This window comes from Oncorhynchus kisutch, linkage group LG11 (assembly GCF_002021735.2).
Source record: "Oncorhynchus kisutch isolate 150728-3 linkage group LG11, Okis_V2, whole genome shotgun sequence".
Taxonomy (NCBI): Eukaryota; Metazoa; Chordata; class Actinopteri; order Salmoniformes; family Salmonidae; genus Oncorhynchus; species Oncorhynchus kisutch.
The window spans coordinates 3,216,448-3,242,486 of record NC_034184.2 but is presented as its reverse complement, the minus strand read 5'-3'; the positions used below and the strand labels follow the sequence as shown (position 1 = coordinate 3,242,486).

General features: G+C 39.7%; 1 protein-coding gene across 1 annotated transcript in view; it reads right to left on the bottom strand.

The window, feature by feature from the left end:
* The window catches only part of LOC109899175 (fibulin-7-like), a 35,571-nt gene extending 14,894 nt beyond the window's left edge, over window positions 1-20,677 (bottom strand). The window contains exons 1-3 of the mRNA XM_020494232.2: window positions 20,305-20,677; window positions 14,171-14,333; window positions 1,847-2,023 (exon numbers count right to left, since the gene is read on the bottom strand). Of these exons, the coding sequence (XP_020349821.1) occupies window positions 1,847-2,023; window positions 14,171-14,333; window positions 20,305-20,382 (418 nt within the window). The 5' untranslated portion in view covers window positions 20,383-20,677. The remainder of the gene's footprint in view (window positions 1-1,846; window positions 2,024-14,170; window positions 14,334-20,304) is intronic.
* Between the last annotated feature and the right edge of the window lie 5,362 nt (window positions 20,678-26,039).

The window sequence follows — 26,039 nt, the reverse complement described above, 5'->3', positions numbered from 1 at the left end:
TTAGCACCATGGAGGAGCCCAAAATACAGTAAGCTCTCAGAAGCAAAGACCTCCCACTCTCCCTCCCTAGTCCAAAATACAGTAAGCCCTCAGAAGCAAATACCTCCCACTCTCCCTCCCTAGTCCAAAATACAGTAAGCTCTCAGAAGCAAAGACCTCCCACTCTCCCTCCCTAGTCCACAATACAGTTAGTCCACAGAGCTAAAGACCTCCCTCTCTCCCTCCCTAGTCCAAAATACAGTTAGTCCACAGAGCTAAAGATCTCCCTCTCTCCCTCTAGTCCAAAATACAGTTAGTCCACAGAGCTAAAGACCTCCCTCTCCCCCCCTAGTCCAAAATACAGTTAGTCCACAGAGCTAAAGACCTCCCTCTCTCCCTCCCTAGTCCAAAATACAGTTAGACCACAGAGCTAAAGACCTCCCTCTCTCCCTCCCTAGTCCAAAATACAGTTAGTCCACAGAGCTAAAGACCTCCCTCTCTCCCTCCCTAGTCCCAAATACAGTTAGTCAACAGAGCTAAAGACCTCCCTCTCTCCCTCTAGTCCAAAATACAGTTAGTCCACAGAGCTAAAGACCTCCCTCTCTCTCCCTCTAGGCCAAAATGCAGTTAGTCCACAGACCTAAAGACCCAGATACTCTGCCCTCCTATACTTCTCTCTCACCCTCTCTTTCTTTCTCTCTCCCTCTCTCTCTCACTCACCCTCTCTCGCTCTCACCCTCTCTTTCACTCCTCCTCTCTCTCTCCTTCCTCTCTCTCTCTTTCTCTCACCCACTCGCTACCCCTCTCTCTCTCTACCCCTCTGCCTCTACCTCTCCCTCAACCTCTGTCTCCCTCTGCCTCTCCCTCTCTTTCTCTCACCCGCTCTCTCCTCTTCTTCATTCTTCCTCTCCTTCCCTCTCTCTTCCGCCGTCATCAATCTTTACATGTCTACAGGACCCTCCGTCTGAAGAGACTACTGTAGATTCTAGAATAACAATGGGTTGGTGTTGCAAATGGCAGCTTTCTGTCCAGTAGTGTTCTTTCTACAGAGTAACAAACTAAACATGCCCTAATGAACACGACCCAGGTTAAGTGTGCATTGTCACATTGCATTTACCCAACAGTGAGTGTTTGTGTAGCCGCTGCAGCCGCTCTGACCACAGTTTTAAAATCTTCACAGGCCAAATTGTGAAGAACAGGATGGGAGTTTACAGTCATAGTGATGTCTGTAGTAAAAGCTAAGAATTTACAGGTGAATGGATGGATCTCTACTGTGCAAACACATACTGTGAAAACACAGCCCCAATACATTAAAGCACTCTGATATAACGTCAGCATGTAGTTAACATTTTTCCCTGTTACTGTACCTTCCCTCCTTACACTTTACGAACACCCTTTCTCCATCTCTCCCTCACCATCTCTCTCTCCCCAGCTCCCTCTCTCCCACTCTGTCCCCCTATCTCTGCTCTCTGTCGCCCTGTAATACCCGTAAATTCCTGTGCATTGTGAGGACAGAGGCCATGGCAGCAGCAGTATTGAAATAACAACCGTGTGAGACCTTTACAGTGACTGGCTGCTCTATAACTAAAGTCCTTTTAAAGAGAAACGTGTGTGTAGGAGACAGCAAAACAACACACTGACAAAAGGTTGTGTTGGTGGAAACTGCAATCTAAAGAGTGAGATGGGCTCTGGTATCAGGTGGACAGACACATTGAAACATTTAGTTACTGGCCAAATAGAGGTATGGTGGAGCAGTGTGTGCCGGTCCATCTCTTCATGATTTCCTCAGCCCAGCATTACCTAAAGTGATGTGTGTTTGTCTATATTATCTGTTTGGACAGACAGACAAACAGTACTGTACCTTTACCTTTACAGATGGTGTTGACACCGCTCCAACTCCCGTTCTCCTGACACACACGTGTCTCGGGGCCCACCAGGTGGTAACCATGGGAACAGGTAAAATGGACCTCATGACCGATGAAATAGTTGGAGCCAAACTTCCTCCCGTGGACAGGGGCTTCCAGGGAGGGGCAAACGGACGGAGCTGGGGGAGAGAGGGGAGGGAGGGAGGGAGGGAAGGAAAGAAAGAAAGAAGAGGAAGGGAGGGGCAGGGAGAGAGAGAAGGAGAGAGAGGATTGTCACATGTATGCATAAGGAGTCGTGCACCCAGCATACTGTGGTATTTAGTGTCTGTGGACATACACAGACACTAAATGCCTCATTTCATCCAACAATACCAGCACTATAACAAATAAAACTTCAAATAGTTATGAAAAAATTTGCATTTTATTGAGACAAACTACTACAAATAATGGCATCAATAATACAAAGGCAGCACACAATTGTCCAGAATTAACAGCCAAGGTGTTAATGTAATAACATCAGTATGTGCTGCTTTTCTAAATCTATTCAAATAAAGATGTTTGCCTTCTAGTACAGTATAGCCTACGAGTTACTCAAATAAAGATGTTTGCCTTCTAGTACAGTATAGCCTACGAGTTACTCAAATAAAGATGTTTGACTTCTAGTACAGTATAGCCTACGAGTTATTCAAATAAAGATGTTTGACTTCTAGTACAGTATAGCCTATGAGTTATTCAAATAAAGATGTTTGACTTCTAGTACAGTATAGCCTACGAGTTATTCAAATAAAGATGTTTGACTTCTAGTACAGTATAGCCTACGAGTTATTCAAATAAAGATGTTTGACTTCTAGTACAGTATAGCCTACGAGTTATTCAAATAAAGATGTTTGACTTCTAGTACAGTATAGCCTACGAGTTATTCAAATAAAGATGTTTGACTTCTAGTACAGTATAGCCTACGAGTTATTCAAATAAAGATGTTTGACTTCTAGTACAGTACAGCCATCACTGGTATGGCAACTAATCGGCCACCAACCTCAAGGCACTACAGAGGGTAGTGCGTACGGCCCGTACGGCCAAGCTTCCTGCCATCCAGGACCTCTATATCAGGCGGTGTCATAGCAAGGCCCTAAAAATGGTCAAAGACTCCAGCCACCCTAGTCATAGACTGTTTTCTCTGCTACCGCATGGCAAGCGGTACTGGAGTGCCAAGTCTAGGTCCAAAAGGCTTCTTAACAGCTTCTACCCCAAAGCCATAAGACTCCTGAACAGTTAATCAACCGGCTACCCAGACCCCTCTTTTACGCTGCTGCTATGCATAGTCACTTTAACTCTGCTTACAGTGCCTTGCAAAAGTATTCATCCCCCTTGGCGTTTCTGCTATTTCGTTGCATTATAACCTGTAATTGAAATACATTTTTGGGGGGATTTCATGTAATGGACATACACCAAATAGTCCAAATTGGTGAAGTGAAATGAAAAAAAGAACTTGTTTCAAGAAATTGTAAAAAATAAAAACAGAAAAGTGGTGCGTGCATACAGTATGTATTCACCCCCTCTGCTAAGATCTGGTGCAACCAATTACCTTCAGAAGTCACAGAATTAGTTCAATAAAGTCCACCTTTGTGCAATCTAAGTGTCACATGATCTCAGTATATATACACCTGTTCCGAAAGGCCCCAGAGTCTGCAACACCACTAAGCAAGGGGCACCACCAAGCAAGTGGTACCGTGATAACCAAGAAGCTCTCCAAACAGGTCAGGGACAAAGTTGTGGAGAAGTACATATAAGGGTTGGGTTATAAAAAGATACTGAAACTTTGAACATCCCATGGAGCACCATTAAATCCATTATTAAAAAATTGAAAGAATATGGCACCACAACAAACCTGTCAAGAGAGGGCCACCCACCAAAACTCACAGACCAGGCAAGGAGGGCATTAATCAGAGGCAACAAAGAGACCAAAGAAAACTCTGAAGGAGCTGCAAAGCTCCACAGCTGAGATTGGAGTATCTGTCCATAGGACCACTTTAACCCGTACACTCCACATAGCTGGGCTTTATGGAAGAGTGGCCAGAAAAAAGCCATTGCTTAAAGGAAAAAATAAGCAAACACGTTTGGTGTTCATCAAAAGGCATGTGGGAGACTCCCCAAACATATGGAAGAAGGTACTCTGGTCAGATGAGACTAAAATTGAGCTTTTTGGCCATCAAAGAAAACGCTATGTCTGGAGCAAACACAACACCTCTCATCACCCCGAGAACACCACAGTGAAGCATGGTGGTGGCAGCATCATGCTGTAGGGATGTTTTTAATCGACAGGGACTGGGGAAACTGGTCAGAATCGAAGGAATGATGAATGGCGCTAAATACACATAAATTCTTGAGGGAAACCTGTTTCAGTCTTCCAGAGATTTGAGACTGGGACGGAGATTCCCCTTCCAGTAGGACAATGACCCTAAGCATACTGCTAAAGCAACACTGGAGTGGTTTAAGGGGAAACATTTAGATATCTTGGAACGGCCTAGTCAAAGCCCAGACCTCAATCCAATTGAGAATCTGTGGTATGACTTAAAGATTGCTGTACACCAGCGTTACCCATCCAACTTGAAGGAGCTGAAGCAGTTTTGTCTTGAAGATTAGAAAACAAATCCCTGTGGCAAGCTTATAGAGACATTCCCCTAGAGACTTGCAGCTGTATTTGCTGCAAAATGTGTCTCTACATAGTACTGACTTTGGGGAGGTGAATAGTTTTCAGTTTTTTTGTGTAGTTCCTTGTTTTGTTTCACAAGAAAAACTATTTTGCATCTTCAAAGTGGTATGTTGTGGCATGTGGCATGTGGCATGTTGTGTAAATCAAATGATACAATCTCCCCCAAAATCTAATCTAATTCCAGGTTATAAGGCAACGAAATTGGAAAAATGCCAAAGGGGGTGAAAACTTTCGCAAGCCACTGCACATGTACATATTACCTCAATTACATCAACTAACCGGTGCCCCCACACTGACTCTGTACCGGTACCCCCTGTATATAGTCTCCACATTGACTCTGTACCGGTACCCCCTGTATATAGCCTCCACATTGACTCTGTACCGGTACCCCCTGTATATAGCCTCCACATTGACTCTGTACCGGTACCCCCTGTATATAGCCTCCACATTGACTCTGTACCGGTACCCCCTGTATATAGCCTCCACATTGACTCTGTACCGGTACCCCCTGTATATAGCCTCCACACTGACTCTGTACCAGTACCCCCTGTATATAGCCTCCACATTGACTCTGTACCAGTACCCCCTGTATATAGCCTCCACATTGACTCTGTACCGGTACCCCCTGTATATAGCCTCCACACTGACTCTGTACCAGTACCCCCTGTATATAGCCTCCACATTGACTCTGTACCAGTACCCCCTGTATATAGCCTCCACACTGACTCTGTACCAGTACCCCCTGTATATAGCCTCCACACGGACTCTGTACCGGTACCCCCTGTATATAGCCTCCACATTGACTCTGTACCGGTACCCCCTGTATATAGCCTCCACACTGACTCTGTACCGGTACCACCTGTATATAGCCTCCACATTGACTCTGTACCGGTACCCCCTGTATATAGCCTCCACACTGACTCTGTACCGGTACCCCCTGTATATAGCCTCCACACTGACTCTGTACCGGTACCCCCGTGTATATAGCCTCCACACTGACTCTGTACCAGTACCCCCTGTATATAGCCTCCACATTGACTCTGTACCGTTACCCCCTGTATATAGCCTCCACATTGACTCTGTACCGTTACCCCCTGTATATAGCCTCCACATTGACTCTGTACCGTTACCCCCTGTATATAGCCTCCACATTGACTCTGTACCGTTACCCCCTGTATATAGCCTCCACATTGACTCTGTACCGTTACCCCCTGTATATAGCCTCCACATTGACTCTGTACCGTTACCCCCTGTATATAGCCTCCACATTGACTCTGTACCGTTACCCCCCCTGTATATAGCCTCCACATTGACTCTGTACCGGTACCCCCTGTATATAGCCTCCACATTGACTCTGTACCGGTACCCCCTGTATATAGCCTCCACATTGACTCTGTACCGGTACCCCCTGTATATAGCCTCCACATTGACTCTGTACCGGTACCCCCTGTATATAGCCTCCACATTGACTCTGTACCGGTACCCCCTGTATATAGCCTCCACATTGACTCTGTACCGTACCCCCTGTATATAGCCTCCACATTGACTCTGTACCGGTACCCCCTGTATATAGCCTCCACATTGACTCTGTACCGGTACCCCCTGTTATAAGCCTCCACATTGACTCTGTACCGGTACCCCCCTGTATATAGCCTCCACATTGACTCTGTACCGGTACCCCCTGTATATAGCCTCCAACATGACTCTGTACCAGTACCCCCTGTATATAGCCTCCACATTGACTCTGTACCAGTACCCCCTGTATATAGCCTCCACCATTGACTCTGTACCGTACCCCCTGTATATAGCCTCCACACTGACTCTGTACCAGTACCCCCCTGTATATAGCCTCCCACATTGACTCTGCTACCAGTACCCCCTTGTATATAGCCTCCACACTGGACTCTGTACCAGTACCCCCTGTATATAGCCTCCACACTGACTCTGTACCGGTACCCCCTGTATATAGCCTCCACATTGACTCTGTACCGGTACCCCCTGTATATAGCCTCCACACTGACTCTGTACCGGTACCACCTGTATATAGCCTCCACATTGACTCTGTACCGGTACCCCCTGTATATAGCCTCCACACTGACTCTGTACCGGTACCCCCTGTATATAGCCTCCACACTGACTCTGTACCGGTACCCCCGTGTATATAGCCTCCACACTGACTCTGTACCAGTACCCCCTGTATATAGCCTCCACATTGACTCTGTACCGTTACCCCCTGTATATAGCCTCCACATTGACTCTGTACCGTTACCCCCTGTATATAGCCTCCACATTGACTCTGTACCGTTACCCCCCTGTATATAGCCTCCACATTGACTCTGTACCGTTACCCCCTGTATATAGCCTCCACATTGACTCTGTACCGTTACCCCCTGTATATAGCCTCCACATTGACTCTGTACCGTTACCCCCTGTATATAGCCTCCACATTGACTCTGTACCGTTACCCCCTGTATATAGCCTCCACATTGACTCTGTACCGTTACCCCTGTATATAGCCTCCACACTGACTCTGTACCGGTACCCCCGTGTATATAGCCTCCACACTGACTCTGTACCAGTACCCCCTGTATATAGCCTCCACATTGACTCTGTACCGTTACCCCCTGTATATAGCCTCCACATTGACTCTGTACCGTTACCCCCTGTATATAGCCTCCACATTGACTCTGTACCGTTACCCCCTGTATATAGCCTCCACATTGACTCTGTACCGTTACCCCCCTGTATATAGCCTCCACATTGACTCTGTACCGTTACCCCCTGTATATAGCCTCCACATTGACTCTGTACCGGTACCCCCTGTATATAGCCTCCACATTGACTCTGTACCGTTACCCCCTGTATATAGCCTCCACATTGACTCTGTACCGTTACCCCCTGTATATAGCCTCCACATTGACTCTGTACCGTTACCCCCTGTATATAGCCTCCACATTGACTCTGTACCGTTACCCCCTGTATATAGCCTCCACATTGACTCTGTACCGGTACCCCCTGTATATAGCCTCCACATTGACTCTGTACCGGTACCCCCTGTATATAGCCTCCACATTGACTCTGTACCGTTACCCCCTGTATATAGCCTCCACACTGACTCTGTACCGTTACCCCCTGTATATAGCCTCCACATTGACTCTGTACCGGTACCCCCTGTATATAGCCTCCACATTGACTCTGTACCGGTACTACCTGTATATAGCCTCCACATTGACTCTGTACCTTTACCCCCTGTATATAGCCTCCACATTGACTCTGTACCGGTACCCCCTGTATATAGCCTCCACATTGACTCTGTACCTGTACCCCCTGTATATAGCCTCCACATTGACTCTGTACCGGTACCCCCTGTATATAGCCTCCACATTGACTCTGTACCTGTACCCCCTGTATATAGCCTCCACATTGACTCTGTACCGGTACCCCCTGTATATAGCCTCCACATTGACTCTGTACCGGTATCCCCTGTATATAGCCTCCACATTGACTCTGTACCGGTACCCCCTGTATATAGCCTCGTTATTTTACTGCTGCTGTTTCATTATTTGTTACTTTTATTTTCTATTTTCTTTTTCTTTTTACCAAATAGTTATTTTTATTTCTTTTTCTTAACTTCTTAAAGCATTGTTGGTTAAGGGTTTGTAAGTAAGCATTTCACTGTAAGGTCTAAACCTGTTGTTATCGGCACATGTGACAAATACAATTTGATAAGTTATTAAAATAAAGATGTTTGACTAGTACAGTACAGCCTATGAGCTTAAAGTAAAGTCATTTCAAGAGAGGAAGAGAGTGAGAGAAAGCGAAATAAACAATAATTTTTTTTACAGTAAACGTTAAAATAATAGTTTTTAACTTTTGTTTATTATCTATTTCACTTGCTTTGACAATGTAAACATATGTTCCCATGACAACAAAACAAAATATTTTATTGAGCGAGAGAAACATACAGTCAGACAGTCTCCTCAGTCTAGCGCTGATGAATAACTAATTTCACCAGTTTTCACAATAGAACAGAACAGAATAGAACAGTATAGTATATACTTAAATAGAACAGAATAGCATAGTATAGTATATACTTAAATATAACAGAATAGAACAGTATAGTATATACTTAAATATAACAGAATAGAACAGTATAGTATATACTTAAATAGAACAGAATAGAACAGTATAGTATATACTTAAATATAACAGAATAGAACAGTATAGTATATACTTAAATAGAACAGAATAGCATAGTATAGTATATACTTAAATATAACAGAATAGAACAGGATAGTATATACTTGAATATAACAGAATAGAACAGGATAGTATATACTTAAATATAACAGAATAGAACAGTATAGTATATACTTAAATAGAACAGAATAGCATAGTATAGTATATACTTAAATATAACAGAATAGAACAGGATAGTATATACTTAAATATAACAGAATAGAACAGTATAGTATATACTTAAATAGAACAGAATAGAACAGTACAGTATATACTTGAATATAACAGCACAGTATATACTTAAGTAGAACAGAACAGCATAGTATATACTTGAATATAACAGCACAGTATATACTTAAGTAGAACAGAAAAGAACAGTATATACTTAAATATAACAGAATAGAACAGGATAGTATAAACTTAAATAGAACAGAATAGAACAGGATAGTATATACTTAAATAGAACAGAATAGAACAGGATAGTATATACTTAAATAGAACAGAATAGAACAGGATAGTATATACTTAAATAGAACAGGATAGTATATACTTAAATAGAACAGAATAGAATAGTATAGTATATACTTAAATAGAACAGAATAGCATAGTATAGTATATACTTAAATATAACAGAATAGAACAGGATAGTATATACTTGAATATAACAGAATAGAACAGGATAGTATATACTTAAATATAACAGAATAGAACAGTATAGTATATACTTAAATAGAACAGAATAGCATAGTATAGTATATACTTAAATATAACAGAATAGAACAGGATAGTATATACTTAAATATAACAGAATAGAACAGTATAGTATATACTTAAATAGAACAGAATAGAACAGTACAGTATATACTTGAATATAACAGCACAGTATATACTTAAGTAGAACAGAACAGCATAGTATATACTTGAATATAACAGCACAGTATATACTTAAGTAGAACAGAAAAGAACAGTATGTACTTAAATATAACAGAATAGAACAGGATAGTATAAACTTAAATAGAACAGAATAGAACAGGATAGTATATACTTAAATAGAACAGAATAGAACAGGATAGTATATACTTAAATAGAACAGAATAGAACAGGATAGTATATACTTAAATAGAACAGGATAGTATATACTTAAATAGAACAGAATAGAATAGTATAGTATATACTTAAATAGAACAGAATAGCATAGTATAGTATATACTTAAATATAACAGAATAGAACAGGATAGTATATACTTGAATATAACAGAATAGAACAGGATAGTATATACTTAAATATAACAGAATAGAACAGTATAGTATATACTTAAATAGAACAGAATAGCATAGTATAGTATATACTTAAATATAACAGAATAGAACAGGATAGTATATACTTGAATATAACAGAATAGAACAGGATAGTATATACTTAAATATAACAGAATAGAACAGTATAGTATATACTTAAATAGAACAGAATAGCATAGTATAGTATATACTTAAATATAACAGAATAGAACAGGAGAGTATATACTTAAATAGAACAGAATAGAACAGGATAGTATATACTTAAATAGAACAGAATAGAACAGGATAGTATATACTTAAATAGAACAGGATAGTATATACTTAAATAGAACAGAATAGAATAGTATAGTATATACTTAAATAGAACAGAATAGAATAGTATAGTATATACTTAAATAGAACAGGATAGTATATACTTAAATAGAACAGAATAGAATAGTATATACTTAAATAGAACAGAATAGAATAGTATAGTATATACTTAAATAGAACAGAATAGAATAGTATAGTATATACTTAAATAGAACAGAATAGAATAGAATAGTATATACTTAAATAGAACAGAATAGAATAGTATATACTTAAATAGAACAGAATAGAATAGTATATACTTAAATAGAACAGAATAGAACAGTATATACTTAAATAGAACAGAATAGTATATACTTAAATAGAACAGAATAGTATATACTTAAATAGAACAGAATAGAACAGTATATACTTAAATAGAACAGAATAGTATATACTTAAATAGAACAGAATAGTATATACTTAAATAGAACAGAATAGAATAGTATAGTATATACTTAAATAGAACAGGATAGTATATACTTAAATAGAACAGAATAGAATAGTATATACTTAAATAGAACAGAATAGAATAGTATAGTATATACTTAAATAGAACAGAATAGAATAGTATAGTATATACATAAATAGAACAGAATAGAATAGTATATACTTAAATAGAACAGAATAGAATAGTATATACTTAAATAGAACAGAATAGAACAGTATATACTTAAATAGAACAGAATAGTATATACTTAAATAGAACAGAATAGTATATACTTAAATAGAACAGAATAGTATATACTTAAATAAAACAGGATAGAACAGGATAGTATATACTTAAATAAAACAGGATAGAACAGGATAGTATATACTTAAATAGAACAGAATAGAACAGCATAGTATATACTTAAATAGAACAGGATAGTATATACTTAAATAGAACAGGATAGAACAGGATAGTATATACTTAAATAGAACAGAATAGAACAGGATAGTATATACTTAAATAGAACAGGATAGTATATACTTAAATAGAACAGAATAGAATAGTATAGTATATACTTAAATAGAACAGAATAGCATAGTATAGTATATACTTAAATATAACAGAATAGAACAGGATAGTATATACTTGAATATAACAGAATAGAACAGGATAGTATATACTTAAATATAACAGAATAGAACAGTATAGTATATACTTAAATAGAACAGAATAGCATAGTATAGTATATACTTAAATATAACAGAATAGAACAGGATAGTATATACTTAAATATAACAGAATAGAACAGTATAGTATATACTTAAATAGAACAGAATAGAACAGTACAGTATATACTTGAATATAACAGCACAGTATATACTTAAGTAGAACAGAACAGCATAGTATATACTTGAATATAACAGCACAGTATATACTTAAGTAGAACAGAAAAGAACAGTATATACTTAAATATAACAGAATAGAACAGGATAGTATAAACTTAAATAGAACAGAATAGAACAGGAGAGTATATACTTAAATAGAACAGAATAGAACAGGATAGTATATACTTAAATAGAACAGAATAGAACAGGATAGTATATACTTAAATAGAACAGGATAGTATATACTTAAATAGAACAGAATAGAATAGTATAGTATATACTTAAATAGAACAGAATAGAATAGTATAGTATATACTTAAATAGAACAGGATAGTATATACTTAAATAGAACAGAATAGAATAGTATATACTTAAATAGAACAGAATAGAATAGTATAGTATATACTTAAATAGAACAGAATAGAATAGAATAGTATATACTTAAATAGAACAGAATAGAATAGTATATACTTAAATAGAACAGAATAGAACAGTATATACTTAAATAGAACAGAATAGTATATACTTAAATAGAACAGAATAGTATATACTTAAATAGAACAGAATAGAACAGTATATACTTAAATAGAACAGAATAGTATATACTTAAATAGAACAGAATAGTATATACTTAAATAGAACAGAATAGAATAGTATAGTATATACTTAAATAGAACAGGATAGTATATACTTAAATAGAACAGAATAGAATAGTATATACTTAAATAGAACAGAATAGAATAGTATAGTATATACTTAAATAGAACAGAATAGAATAGTATAGTATATACATAAATAGAACAGAATAGAATAGTATATACTTAAATAGAACAGAATAGAATAGTATATACTTAAATAGAACAGAATAGAACAGTATATACTTAAATAGAACAGAATAGTATATACTTAAATAGAACAGAATAGTATATACTTAAATAGAACAGAATAGTATATACTTAAATAAAACAGGATAGAACAGGATAGTATATACTTAAATAAAACAGGATAGAACAGGATAGTATATACTTAAATAGAACAGAATAGAACAGCATAGTATATACTTAAATAGAACAGGATAGTATATACTTAAATAGAACAGGATAGAACAGGATAGTATATACTTAAATAGAACAGGATAGTATATACTTAAATAAAACAGGATAGAACAGGATAGTATATACTTAAATAGAACAGGATAGTATATACTTAAATAGAACAGGATAGAACAGCATAGTATATACTTAAATAGAACAGGATAGTATATACTTAAATAAAACAGGATAGAACAGGATAGTATATACTTAAATAGAACAGGATAGAACAGGATAGTATATACTTAAATAGAACAGAATAGAACAGCATAGTATATACTTAAATAGAACAGGATAGTATATACTTAAATAGAACAGGATAGTATATACTTAAATAAAACAGGATAGAACAGGATAGTATATACTTAAATAAAACAGGATAGAACAGCATAGTATATACTTAAATAGAACAGGATAGTATATACTTAAATAAAACAGGATAGAACAGCATAGTATATACTTAAATAGAACAGGATAGTATATACTTAAATAGAACAGGATAGTATATACTTAAATAAAACAGGATAGAACAGCATAGTATATACTTAAATAGAACAGGATAGAACTGGCTCTGAAAGAAGCACCTGATGATAGCCTAACTAGTTGTCTGGAGAAAAAAAGTTAAACCAAAGGGACGAGGTAGTAAACTGGACAAACACAGAACCACCATAAGATCAACGCATCCCAATGCACTTCCTGAGGTTTATGTGCTAAAGGGCCAAAAGCAGGTCAAAGAGAGTTCAGATGCCCTTTAGTGGTATGTAGAAGCTTGGGTTTCATTGGTAAACTTGAACTTTAACATTTGTCTCCTTGTTTTGTTGATTTATTTATCACAACACCAGGAAGGGGGAGATTTGGATTGTATAAATGCACATTACCATGTAGTAAACAATACCATCATTTCCCAAAAACCCAATGATTGTAGACCATACACTACGATCTAGGCTTTAACACTCCTCCCCTTCCCCTCTGGTTAGAATGTTATGTCTCCACAGTAGAGAGGAGAACATTCAGACACTCTTGAAGACAATGGAAGTGGACCAGGCCAGGAGGTCTTTCTCTCTAACCAAGGTGCTTCAATAGAGACGAAAAGTGAAGAAATTGAAGGTCAATCGAAGTAGATTTCAGGTTTCAATATTAAAGAAGCATTTCCAAAATCTCCTTCAATTAACTCCAGTTTTCTCCTCTATTGATTAATCTTGTTTAGAGACAGCGACAAGAACACCTAGACTGGTCCCAGATCTCTACATGGCTATAGAAGACCTTCATGTCAGGTGCGGCAGAGTGGTGGAGAATGGTTATTCTCTCTGTCTACTCACCAGCCGACTGATCGGCCTGCGGTAGCTTGGACACAGAGTTCTGTAGGGTTGCCAGTTTGGACTTCATGATGCGTAGTCCCTCTGTGAATCTCATCTCCTGTCCCTTCAGAAACTTCTCCATCTGACGGAGAACACCAACCAACTGGTGTTTGTCCATGCAGTTCTGGAGACAGAGACGTACAGTACATATGTTAATATAGCAGAACAGAAAAGTTTACAACTGTCCATACAGTTCTGTAAAACAAATAAATATATTACTGGTCAAACATGAAAACAACATACCATTTACAGTTGAAGTCAGAAGTTTACATACACCTTAGCCAAATACATTTAACCTCAGTTTTTCACAATTTTCACAATTACTTCCCACAATAAGTTGAGTGAATTTTGGCCCATTCCTCCTGACAGAGCTGGTGTAACTGAGTCAGGTTTGTAGGCCTCCTTGCTCGCACATACTTTTCAGTTCTGCCCACAATTTTTTACATAGGATTGAGGTCAGGGCTTTGTGATGGCCACTTCAATATCTTGACTTTGTTGTCCTTAAGCTGTTTTGCCACAACTTTGGAAGTATGCTTGGGGTCATTGTCCATTTGGAAGACCCATTTGTGATCAAGCTTTAACTTCCTGACTGATGTCTTGAGATGTTGCTTCAATATATCCACATAATTTTCCTCCTCATGATGCAATCTATTTTGTGAAGTGCACCAGTCCCTCCTGCAGCAAAGCACCCCCGCAACATGATGCTGCCACCCCCGTGCTTCATGGTTGGGATGGTGTTCTTCGGCTTGCAAGCCTCCCCCTTTTCCTCCAAGCATAACAATGGTCATTATGGCAAAACAGTTCTATTTTTGTTTCATCAGACCAGAGGACATTTCTCCAAAAAGTACAATCTTTGCCCCCATGTGCTGTTGCAAACCATAGTCTGGCTTTTTTATGGTGGTTTTGGAGAAGTGGCTTCTTCGTTGCTGAGTGGCCTTTCAGGTTAAGTCGATATAGGACTTGTTTTACTGTGGATATAGATACATTTGTACCTGTTTCCTCCAGGATCTTCACAAGATCCTTTGCTGTTGATCTGGGATTGATTTGCTCTTTTCGCACCAAAGTATGTTCATTTCTAGGAGACAGAACGCGTCTCCTTCCTGAGCAGTATGACGACTGCGTGGTCCGTTGGCGTTTATACCTGCATACTATTGTTTGTACAGATGAACGTGGTACCTTCAGGCATTTCGAAATTGCTCTCAAGGATGAACCAGACTTGTGGAGGCCTACAATTTTTTTCTGAGGTCTTGGCTGATTTCTTTTGATTTTGATGTCAAGCAAAGAGTCTCTGAGTTTGAAGGTAGGCCTTGAAATACCTCCACAGGTACACCTCCAATTGACTCAAATGATGTCAATTAGCCCATCAGAAGCTTCTAAAGCCATGTCATTTTCTGGAACTTTCCAAGCTGTTTAAAGGCACAGTCAACTTAGTGTATGTAAACTTCTGACCCACTGGAATTGTGATACAGTGAATTATAACTGAAATAATCTGTCTGTAAACAATTGTTGGAAAAATAACTTGTGTCATATACAAAGTAGATGTCCTAAACGACATGCAAAAACTATAGTTTGTTAACAAGAAATTTGTGGAGTGGTTGAAAAATGAGTTTCAATGACTCCAACCTAAGTGTATGTAAACTTCCAACTTCAAGTGTATATGTAAATCAAGAAGCACTTACCAGTTGTACATACCGGTAACCAGGAAATGAGAAACTAGGGAATGTTGGCTTTCAGTTTACCAAGCCACAACTTATTTCTAAGTCACACATAACTGGTCAAATAACAGTCAGCCATGTTTAATATCCATTTAATGGGAAGCATATAAATAAACCATGATTTGCAATATGACAGTATAACTACATAATTAAAATGAGAATAACAACTTCCAATAAAATCCACAGTACATGTAATCATCATAAAATGTGAGTAGAGGCAGGTATGATTTAACAAGCAAAGGACAGCTGTGGTACTTAATGACATCACCCGATCAACGCCAAGTCTCCATCCCAAGTGGCACCCTATTCCCTATGTAATGGATTTTGACCAGAGCACTAACTTTGACCAGAGCACTATGGGCCTTGGTCTAAAGTAGCCAACTATATAGGGAATAGGTTGCCATTTGGGACACACACACCATATTGAACTTTAGAATGTCTGGTGGTGGGTGGGTTCTGTGGTGGCTGTAGTTACAAATGTTGACATTCCGCCAGTGTTCCCTAGCATTTTCATCAACCGTTACCAAAACAAATCACAATCCAATTCCACAGCTGCACAGGTGTCTGCGTTTCCAACAAGACCAGTAACATGTTCTGAATATCATTGTATTGTTATTATTATATGATGTGGCCACCTGGTTATGAATTCAGAGTTAAAAACAAATCCACAGCTGCAAGGTTCTGAACTCCCAACAAGACCAATGTAAAAACATGAACGTAATAATGACTGTTTTATTGTTATACTGTGGCATGCCATCAGGTTATGGAAGATGCAGAAGTCATGATATTGTTTATTAATATTCAGAAGTCATGATATTGTTTATTAATATTCAGAAGTCATGATATTGTTCATTAATATTCAGAAGTCATGATATTGTTTATTAATATTCAGAAGTCATGATATTGTTCATTAATATTCAGAAGTCATGTTATGTTTGATTAATATTCAGAATTCACACCCTGGATTCATCCCATACAGTCAGTATCCCATGTTAACCCTTCTAGCCTCCGCTGTCTCCGCTAGCCCTCCAGCCCTGGTACTCACCTGAAGGAACATGTTAGTAGATGCCATGCTTCTCTCTCTCTCTCTCCTCTCTCATCCCTTCTCCCTTCTCCACTTTTTTTCTTCTTCTCCAGTGGCAGACCATACAGCAGCTGGACCAAAGCTGTTTGGCAGATGTCTATCAGTCAGACCTCTGTCCAGAACCTTGGCCCTCTGTATATTTTGTATGGCAAGAGAGACACAGGTTGTTTCCCAAATTACACCCTATCCCTATATAGTGAGCTACTTTTGACCAGAATCCATACAAAGTTATGCACTATATAGGTAATTGGGTGCCATTTGGGACACAGCCACAGACTCCTTGGATAAGAATGACTGAATGGACCAGCTTTGTATTCCGTTTCAGCACATAGCCTGGATGCAATGAGCCTATGAACAGTGAGCTATTTGAGAGCAGGCTACTTACTGACAGATAAGCCCATTCCAAAGGCTCAGAGAACAGTGAAATGGCAGTTTGCTAATCCTTTTCAATAATAATAACAAGTCTGTAGAAAAGCATAATGTCAGGTGAAGGCATACCTTACATACTTGAAATGACACTTACCTAACCTTAACTGATCACATGTGTTTCTGCCCTTGAGGCAGAGCTGCCCTTAGAACAAGATGGAATAAAGAAAACTCCAATCTGCATCCAATTTCTAAGGGTTCTCAGAGGTGGACTGCCCAAGAGTCCTATACTTCAATCCCCTCCTCTTATTTTCTTTGACATCTCTTCCCCCATTGGCTGAAGGGGAATGCCAACAGCTGACACAGTAGTGGACTCATATTCATCCTAGCAACACACACACACAACCCCCACACAGATACACACACACGTACACAACCCACATACATACACACTCCACACACAAATCCACACATAACCACACAGCACACTCACACATACCCACACAACACACACACACAACAATGTGAACAGTGGACTCATATCCAAATGGATTGTTTTAGACTCCTGGCCAAAGATGCCAAAATGAATCCAAGAGTCAGTGCTCATGGCTTCCCTCTTATAAACTTTCAATGGGTAATTTACCACACTCAATGGGACATTTGTGTCATCCTGTAAGCACAGTCCTTCCTCATTTCTGATGAGGACATTGATAATAATAATAGGCGACATGCTCAAATCATGGCTGAACCTGGAAACAGAACATGTGTAACAGTTTAGCTTCCGTCCCTCTCCTCGCCCCTACCTTGGCTCAAACCATCGACAACAGTCACCCTCGAAGCATCCGTTACCCATCACGCCACAAAAGCCGCAGCCCTTGCAGAGCAAGGGGAACAACTACTTCAAGGTCTCAGAGTGAGTAGCAAGGGGAACAACTACTTCAAGGTCTCAGAGTGAGTAGCAAGGGGAACAACTACTTCAAGGTCTCAGAGTGAGTAACAAGGGGAACAACTACTTCAAGGTCTCAGAGTGAGTAACAAGGGGAACAACTACTTCAAGGTCTGAGTGAGTAACAAGGGGAACAACTACTTCAAGGTCTCAGAGTGAGTAGCAAGGGGAACAACTACTTTAAGGTCTCAGAGTGAGTAACAAGGGGAACAACTACTTCAAGGTCTCAGAGTGAGTAGCAAGGGGAACAACTACGTCAAGGTCTCAGAGTGAGTAGCAAGGGGAACAACTACTTCAAGGTCTCAGAGTGAGTAGCAAGGGGAACAACTACGTCAAGGTCTCAGAGTGAGTAGCAAGGGGAACAACTACTTCAAGGTCTCAGAGTGAGTAGCAAGGGGAACAACTACTTCAAGGTCTCAGAGTGAGTAGCAAGGGGAACAACTACTTCAAGGTCTCAGAGTGAGTATCAAGGGGAACAACTACTTCAAGGTCTCAGAGTGAGTAGCAAGGGGAACAACTACTTCAAGGTCTCAGAGTGAGTAACAAGGGGAACAACTACTTCAAGGTCTCAGAGTGAGTAACAAGGGGAACAACTACTTCAAGGTCTCAGAGTGAGTAACAAGGGGAACAACTACTTCAAGGTCTCAGAGTGAGTAACAAGGGGAACAACTACTTCAAGGTCTCAGAGTGAGTAGCAAGGGGAACAACTACTTCAAGGTCTCAGAGAGAGTAACAAGGGGAACAACTACTTCAAGGTCTCAGAGTGAGTAGCAAGGGGAACAACTACTTCAAGGTCTCAGAGTGAGTAGCAAGGGGAACAACTACTTCAAGGTCTCAGAGTGAGTAGCAAGGGGAACAACTACTTCAAGGTCTCAGAGTGAGTGAAGTCACCGATTGAAACACTATAAGTGCACACCACCGCTAACTAGCTAGCCATTTCACATCGGTTACACATGGATAGCAATCCCAAGTTATGGGTTGTTTTGTCTGAGGCAGAACATGAAGAACTAAGTTTACAGTCAACAAAACACTTGCAACACATATTTATACAGGCCTGGGTGTGTTAATGTAGCCTACTTTTCTGACCCTAACATATAGAGTTGTGATGAGTATGGAAGTCCAGAGAGCACATATGAATACAAATAAAAAAGACCCTTGTTGTGTTAAGAACCACAAATTATTTTTCTCTCTTGATCACGACATTATCAAAAGTTGTGTTGTCGAGATAATGCTGTGTCATAGGTAAGGCTCATTGCAGGGAGCCTAATTCACTAGCTAGCTAGTTCGCTCACAAGACTAACCAAGTTAGCTGCGTTGTTGCTTGCATGTGATTGGCTGTGGTCTTGGGAGTTGCACCGCCTGGGAGAGAGGACTGCATGTCAGGCATCGTTCAGTGCTGAGCAGTATTTGTCTGTAATAAAGCATTTTTATCTATGCATAGTCACTGTACCTCCCGCACATTGACTAGGCACCAGTACCCATTGTATATAGCCTCGTTATTGTTATTTTATTGTGTTACTTTGTATTAGATGTTTTACTTTAGTTTATTAAGTCATTGTTACTTAGCTCTATTTCTTGAACTGCATCGCTGGTTAAGGGCTTGTACGTAAGCATTTCACTGTAAGGTCTACACTTGTTGTATTCGGAGCATGTGACAAATAAAATGTGGTTTTCTTTTTTTGTGGGGAAAAATGTATTCTGATTGTCTGGACCTGGCTCCCAAGGGGTCGGACTATGCACCCCCCCCTCCCAAGCACTTAATGTATTCATTTTAATTGACTGATTTCCTTCTATAAACTGTAACTCAGTAAACTCTTTGAAATTGTTGCATTTTGCGTTTTAATTTTGTTCAGTATAATTTGTGCAACACTTTTCCACCTAAATATTCTCCAACATTATTAATCTCTAAACATGTTATAAGCATGTAGCCTAATGTTACCATGCACTTGTCCACAGATGATAATGTGTTAAGTAGGCTACTAACCTGTCCGCCACCATGACAAGTTTGGATAGTTGTCACACATAGCAAAAGCAAACTGCTGCGCAGCACTGATAGTGCCATAACTTTAAATCCAACTGAATTGATGTTGGATGATGTCCGAGTTTTTCTCCAAATAGTGGAATTTAGTCAGGTGTTTAAATAATAGAAAACCAACTAAATCCACTCCGATTTCCGACGCTCCTCTGCAGAGTTTGCTCAACTGAACTGGCAGTTGGTGGACTCAGGATGGAAGACCCTGCTCGTCAGAAGCGCGTTGTGGTGCAGAGCGACCTTTGGGATGCGGTGCCGTGCGCTTTTAGATGGGCTATGATGATAGTGAACCTGCATCTACTACCTAACCCTAATTGACGACTCCTCGACTTTGAAAAGCAATTAAATAGATAATGTAAGAATAACCCCTCCCACCGCTCGACAACACATTTGCGTCACTCTCTCCAATGTTCTGTCCTTCTCATAGGCTGTGACGCGATCCCCAGACTCAGACGGCAGAATAGAGCAGGCAACTATCTTTGAGTTCATGGGGTGGAACAAAACTATTGCTATGGGAGTTCTTATGACTGGGGAGCTATTATTATACAGGGACAGCGATCAATTCAAAACAAGTCATTGCAGAAGTTGATTAGTGAGTTTGTAAACTTTATTTGCGCGTAAAGGGGGTGCTTTGCCATTTAGCCTTAGGATGGAATTATTTTCATTAGGCCAAATCAACTCCCCATTATTAATATATGCTGTAATGCCTTTGTCCCGTTACATTAATTCCTAGGAAAACATCAAGGGAGTGGAGCATGTATACGCCAAACATAAACATATTACTGCGCAATAACGCATTCATAGCCTAATAATGCATTCAGCTAAATTATTGTTTTGTTATACCCCAGAAACCTAGCAAACTGGTTTGGTTGAACAGCATAATATTTAGTCTAGAAGCTGCATGAAACTACTCGAATCTGTTTATGGTCAAATTCACTTTTGAGTTTGGTTGAAGCGACACTCGCTGGTGGTACCTAGAACAACCATTCTAGTGCGCGAATATACCTACATTGACGCACCGCCTTCTCCCACCAGCCCCTCTCACCTCTCTCAATTGAATTGAATTTAATTGAATTTCATTGACCTTTAAGTCTAAATATCGATTTATCTTAGACGTTATATTTTCTTCTTCCTTGGTTATTCTCTACAGACCTGTTTCAGTTGAGATATGCACCTGTTTCAGTTGAGATTATGCACCTGTTTCAGTTGAGATTATGCACTTACAACTCCAATTGTTGTTTACTAATGGGAGTCTCAAAATGTGTGTGAATCGTGCAGTCCCAAGCCAGAATACCATATTAAATATCCTCTCTCTTTCCCAGCACCACTCCCCTTCCAGTAGCTCCAGTTCTGACAGCTATGACTCCTCCCTGAAGAGACCAGAGAGAGACAGGCCCAAGAACAAGAAGAACCAAAATAGGCCACACCGTGGTGACTACAATGGCCAGTCAGCTCAGGTAAATATTTCTCAGGTAAATATTATTTTCTAACATTTATACACATTACAATTCATAAGCATTTAGAACATTTATAATACAAAAAATGTATGAGCATTCAAATCAAATCAAAATCAAATCAAATGTTGTATATAGCCATTCATACATCAGCTGATATCTCAAAGTGCTGTACAGAAACCCAGCCTAAAACCCCAAACAGCAAGCAATGCAGGTGTAGAAGCACGGTGGCTAGGAAAAACTCCCTAGAAAGGCCAAAACCTAGGAAGAACCCTAGAGAGGAACCAGACTATGAGGGGTGGCCAGTCCTCTTCTGGCTGTGCCGGGTGGAGATTATAACAGAACATGGCCAAGATGTTCAAATGTTCATAAATGTCCAGCATGGTCAAATAATAATAATCACAGTAGTTGTCGAGGGTGCAGCAAGTCAGCACCTCAGGAGTAAATGTCAGTTGGCTTTTCATAGCCGATCATTAAGAGTATCTCTACCACTCCTGCTGTCTCTAGAGAGTTGAAAACAGCAGGTCTGGGACAGGTAGCACGTCCGGTGAACATGTCAGGGTTCCACAGCCGCAGGCAGAACAGTTTAAACTGGTGCAGCAGCACGGCCATGTGGACTGGGGACAGCAAGGAGTCATCATGCCAGGTAGTCCTGAGACATGGTCCTAGTGCTCAGGTCCTCCGAGAGAGAGAAAGAGAGAATTAGAGAGAGCATACTTAAATTCACACAGGACACCAGATAAGACAGGAGAAGTACTCCAGATATAACAAACTAACCCCGACACATAAACTACTGCAGCATAAATACTGGAGGCTGAGACAGGAGGGGTTAGGGAACACTGTGGCCCCATCCGATGATACCCCCGGACAGGGCCAAACAGGAAGGATATAACCCCATCCACTTTGCCAAAGCACAGCCCCCACACCACTAGAGGGATATCTTCAACCACCAACTTACCATCCTGAGAGAAGGCCGATTACAGCCCACAAATATCTCCGCCATGGCACAACCCAAGGGGGGGCGCCAACCCAGACAGGAAGATCACATCAGTGACTCAACCCACTCAAGTGACGCACCCCTCCTAGGGACGGCATGAAAGAGCACCAGAGCCAGTGACTCAGACCCTGTAATAGGGTTAGAGGCAGAGAATCCCAGTGGAGAGAGGGGAACCGGCCAGGCAGAGACCGGCCAGGCAGAGATTAAAAGTTCATAATCATTTACATCTATTATATTACAAGTATTTATAGGCATTTGCAGTACCTTCAGAAAGTATTCATACCCCTTGACTTATTCCACATTTTTTGGTGTTACATACTTAATTGAACATAAATTCAAAAGCAGCAGCTACTCTTCCTGGGGTCCATCAAAATGAATGCAGTTTATACAATTTTTAAAACATAACAATACATTGACATATTTCACAACACGCTGTGTGCCCTCAGGCCCCTACTCCACCACATATCTACAGTACTAAATCTATGTGTATGTAGAGTGCGTATGTTATTGTGTGTGTGTGTGTGTGTCTGTGCCAATGTTTGTGCTGCTTCACAGTCCCCGCTGGTGTTTTTTAAATTTGTTTTTAAATCTAATTTTACTGCTTGCATGAGTTACTTGATGTGGAATAGAGTTCCATGTAGTCATGGCTCTATGTAGTACTGTGTGCCTCCCATAGTCTGTTCTGGACTTGGGGACTGTGAAGAGACCTCTTTGTGGCTGACATGTTTAGTGTTGCATCGTCCACATACATAGAAACTCTGGCTTTACTCAAAATGTTAAAAAGCAAGGGGCCTGTCACTCCCTGACCTTAGAGATCCTTTTTTTTTGTTGGTTAGGTCAGGGTGTGACTTTCTTTGTTTTTGGCCGTGTGTGGTTCCCAATCAGAGGCAGCTGTCTATCGTTGTCTCTGATTGGGGATCACATATAAGTTGTCCTTTTCCTTTTGGGTTTTGTGGGATCTTGTTTTCTGTATAGTGTCTGTATCTGACAGAACTGTGCGCTTTTGTTTTCACTTTTGTTATTTTGCTTGAGAGTAAAAAAAATCATAATCATGAACACTTTCCACGCTGCGCTTTGGTCCACTCCTCCGCAGCAGACTTTGATTGATAATGTTAAAGCTGCACTGAAGTCTAACAAGATAGCCCCCACAATCATTTTATCATAAATTTCTCTCAGCCAATCATCAGTTATTTGTGTAAGTGCTGTGCTTGTTGAGTGTCCTTCCCTATAAGCATGCTGAAATTCTGTTGTCAATTTGGTTACTGTGAAATAGCATCTGGTCAAATACAATTTTTTCCAGAAGTTTACTATGGGTTGGTAACAGGCTGATTGGTCGGCTATTTGAGCCAGTGTAACCGAAGTGAAATGGCTAGCTAGTTAGCGGTGGTGCGCGCTAATAGCGTTTCAATCGGTGATGTCACTCACTCTGAGAACTGGAAGTAGTTGTTCCCCTTGCTCTGCAAGGGCTTTTGTGGAGCGAGGGGTAACGATGCTTCGATCGTGCTTGATGTCGATGTGTGCAGAGAGTCCCTGGTTCAAGCACAGGTAGGGGCGAGGAGAGGGACAGAAGCTAAACTGTTACACCAGTAAAGGGGGCTTTACTATTCTTGGGTAGCGGAATGACTAGCTTCCCTCCAGGCCTGAGGGCACACACTCTCTAGTAGGCTTAAATTGAATATGTGGCAAATAGGAGTGGCATTATTGTCTGCTATTATCCTCAGTAATTTTCCATCCAGATTGTCAGACCCCGGTGGCTTGTCATTGTTGATAGACAACAATAATTTTTTCACCTCTTCCACACTGACTTTACAGAATTCAAAAGTACACTTCTTGTCTTTCATTATTTGGTCCGATATACTTGGATGTGTAGTGTCAGCGTTTGTTGCTGGCATGTCATCCCTAAGTTTGCTTATCTTACCAATGAAAAGTCATTAAAGTAGTTTGCAATATCAGTGGGCTTTGTGATGAGCCATCTGATTCAATGAATGAAGCCAAGTTGGCTTTTTGTAATTTGTAATTTTTTTGTAATTTAATGTAATTTAAGGTGCCCCAAAGCTTTTTACTATCATTCTTTATGTCATTTAACTTTGTTTCATAGTGTAGTTTATTTTTATTAAGTTTAGTCACATGATTTCTTAATTTGCAGTACGTTTGCCAATCAGTTGGACTTAATTGCCTACATTTGCCCCATCCCTCTCAACCATACAATTTTTCAATTCCTCGTCAATCCAAGGGGATTTAACAGTTTTTACAGTCATTTTCTTAATGGGTGTATGCTTATTAGTAACTGAAATATGTAGGTTCATAAATGCAAATATTCTTTACATCATCAACATATGAATCACTACAAAACCTATTGTATGACCTCTTATACACTATATTAAACCCAGCCTTTGGAACTTTGGTTTACCTAGATATGCCTTTTATATTGTGATCACTACATCCTATGGATTTGGATACTGCTTTAAAGAAAATATCTGCAGCGTTAGTAAAGATGTGATCAAGATGTGATTAAGTTAGATGGGGAGCGGTGGTGAACAGCAATCTTCAAGTCTTTCCACATATTCTCAATGGGATTCAAGTCCACTCACAGACTTTTACATTCTTGTTCTTAAGCCATTCCAGCGTCGCTTTGGCTGTATGCTTGGGGTCATTGTCCTGTTGGAACGTAAATATTAATGGGTATTGTGTGTAGATAGGTGAGAAAAATGAATCTATTTAATACATTTTGAATTCAGGCTGTAGCACAACAAAATGTGGAATAAGTCCAGGGGTATGCATGGTTAGTTTTAGCAGAATGTACACAAACCATAAGAAAAACCTTTTCAATAATAACATTACTGTCTCTTCTGACTGACCCAGCATGGGTGTGATCCTTCAACCGGTGGCCATGGCAACCCACAGAGGTCAGAGAGGTCAGCAGGCCAACACAGGAGTGGTAGCGGTGACTATGACAAGTACAGCGACTACAGCGAAGACAAGTATAACTATTATGACGAGGAGGAGATGTGGCAGGTGAAAGACTCTACTTCTCCCAGCCAAGGCCTGGGCAGGGTACACAGTTCCAAGGACCAGATGAAGAGAGGTGGCATGAAGGTCATGTAGAAACAACAACAGTGTATGTATGGACTGTATGGATTTCGTGTTGAAGGGTCTTGTCGAATGGTATTCAAGTTTGTCGAGGTTAACAGTCTAGTGGCTATAGTAGTGTAAAGTGTGTGTCCATTTTGGATTTT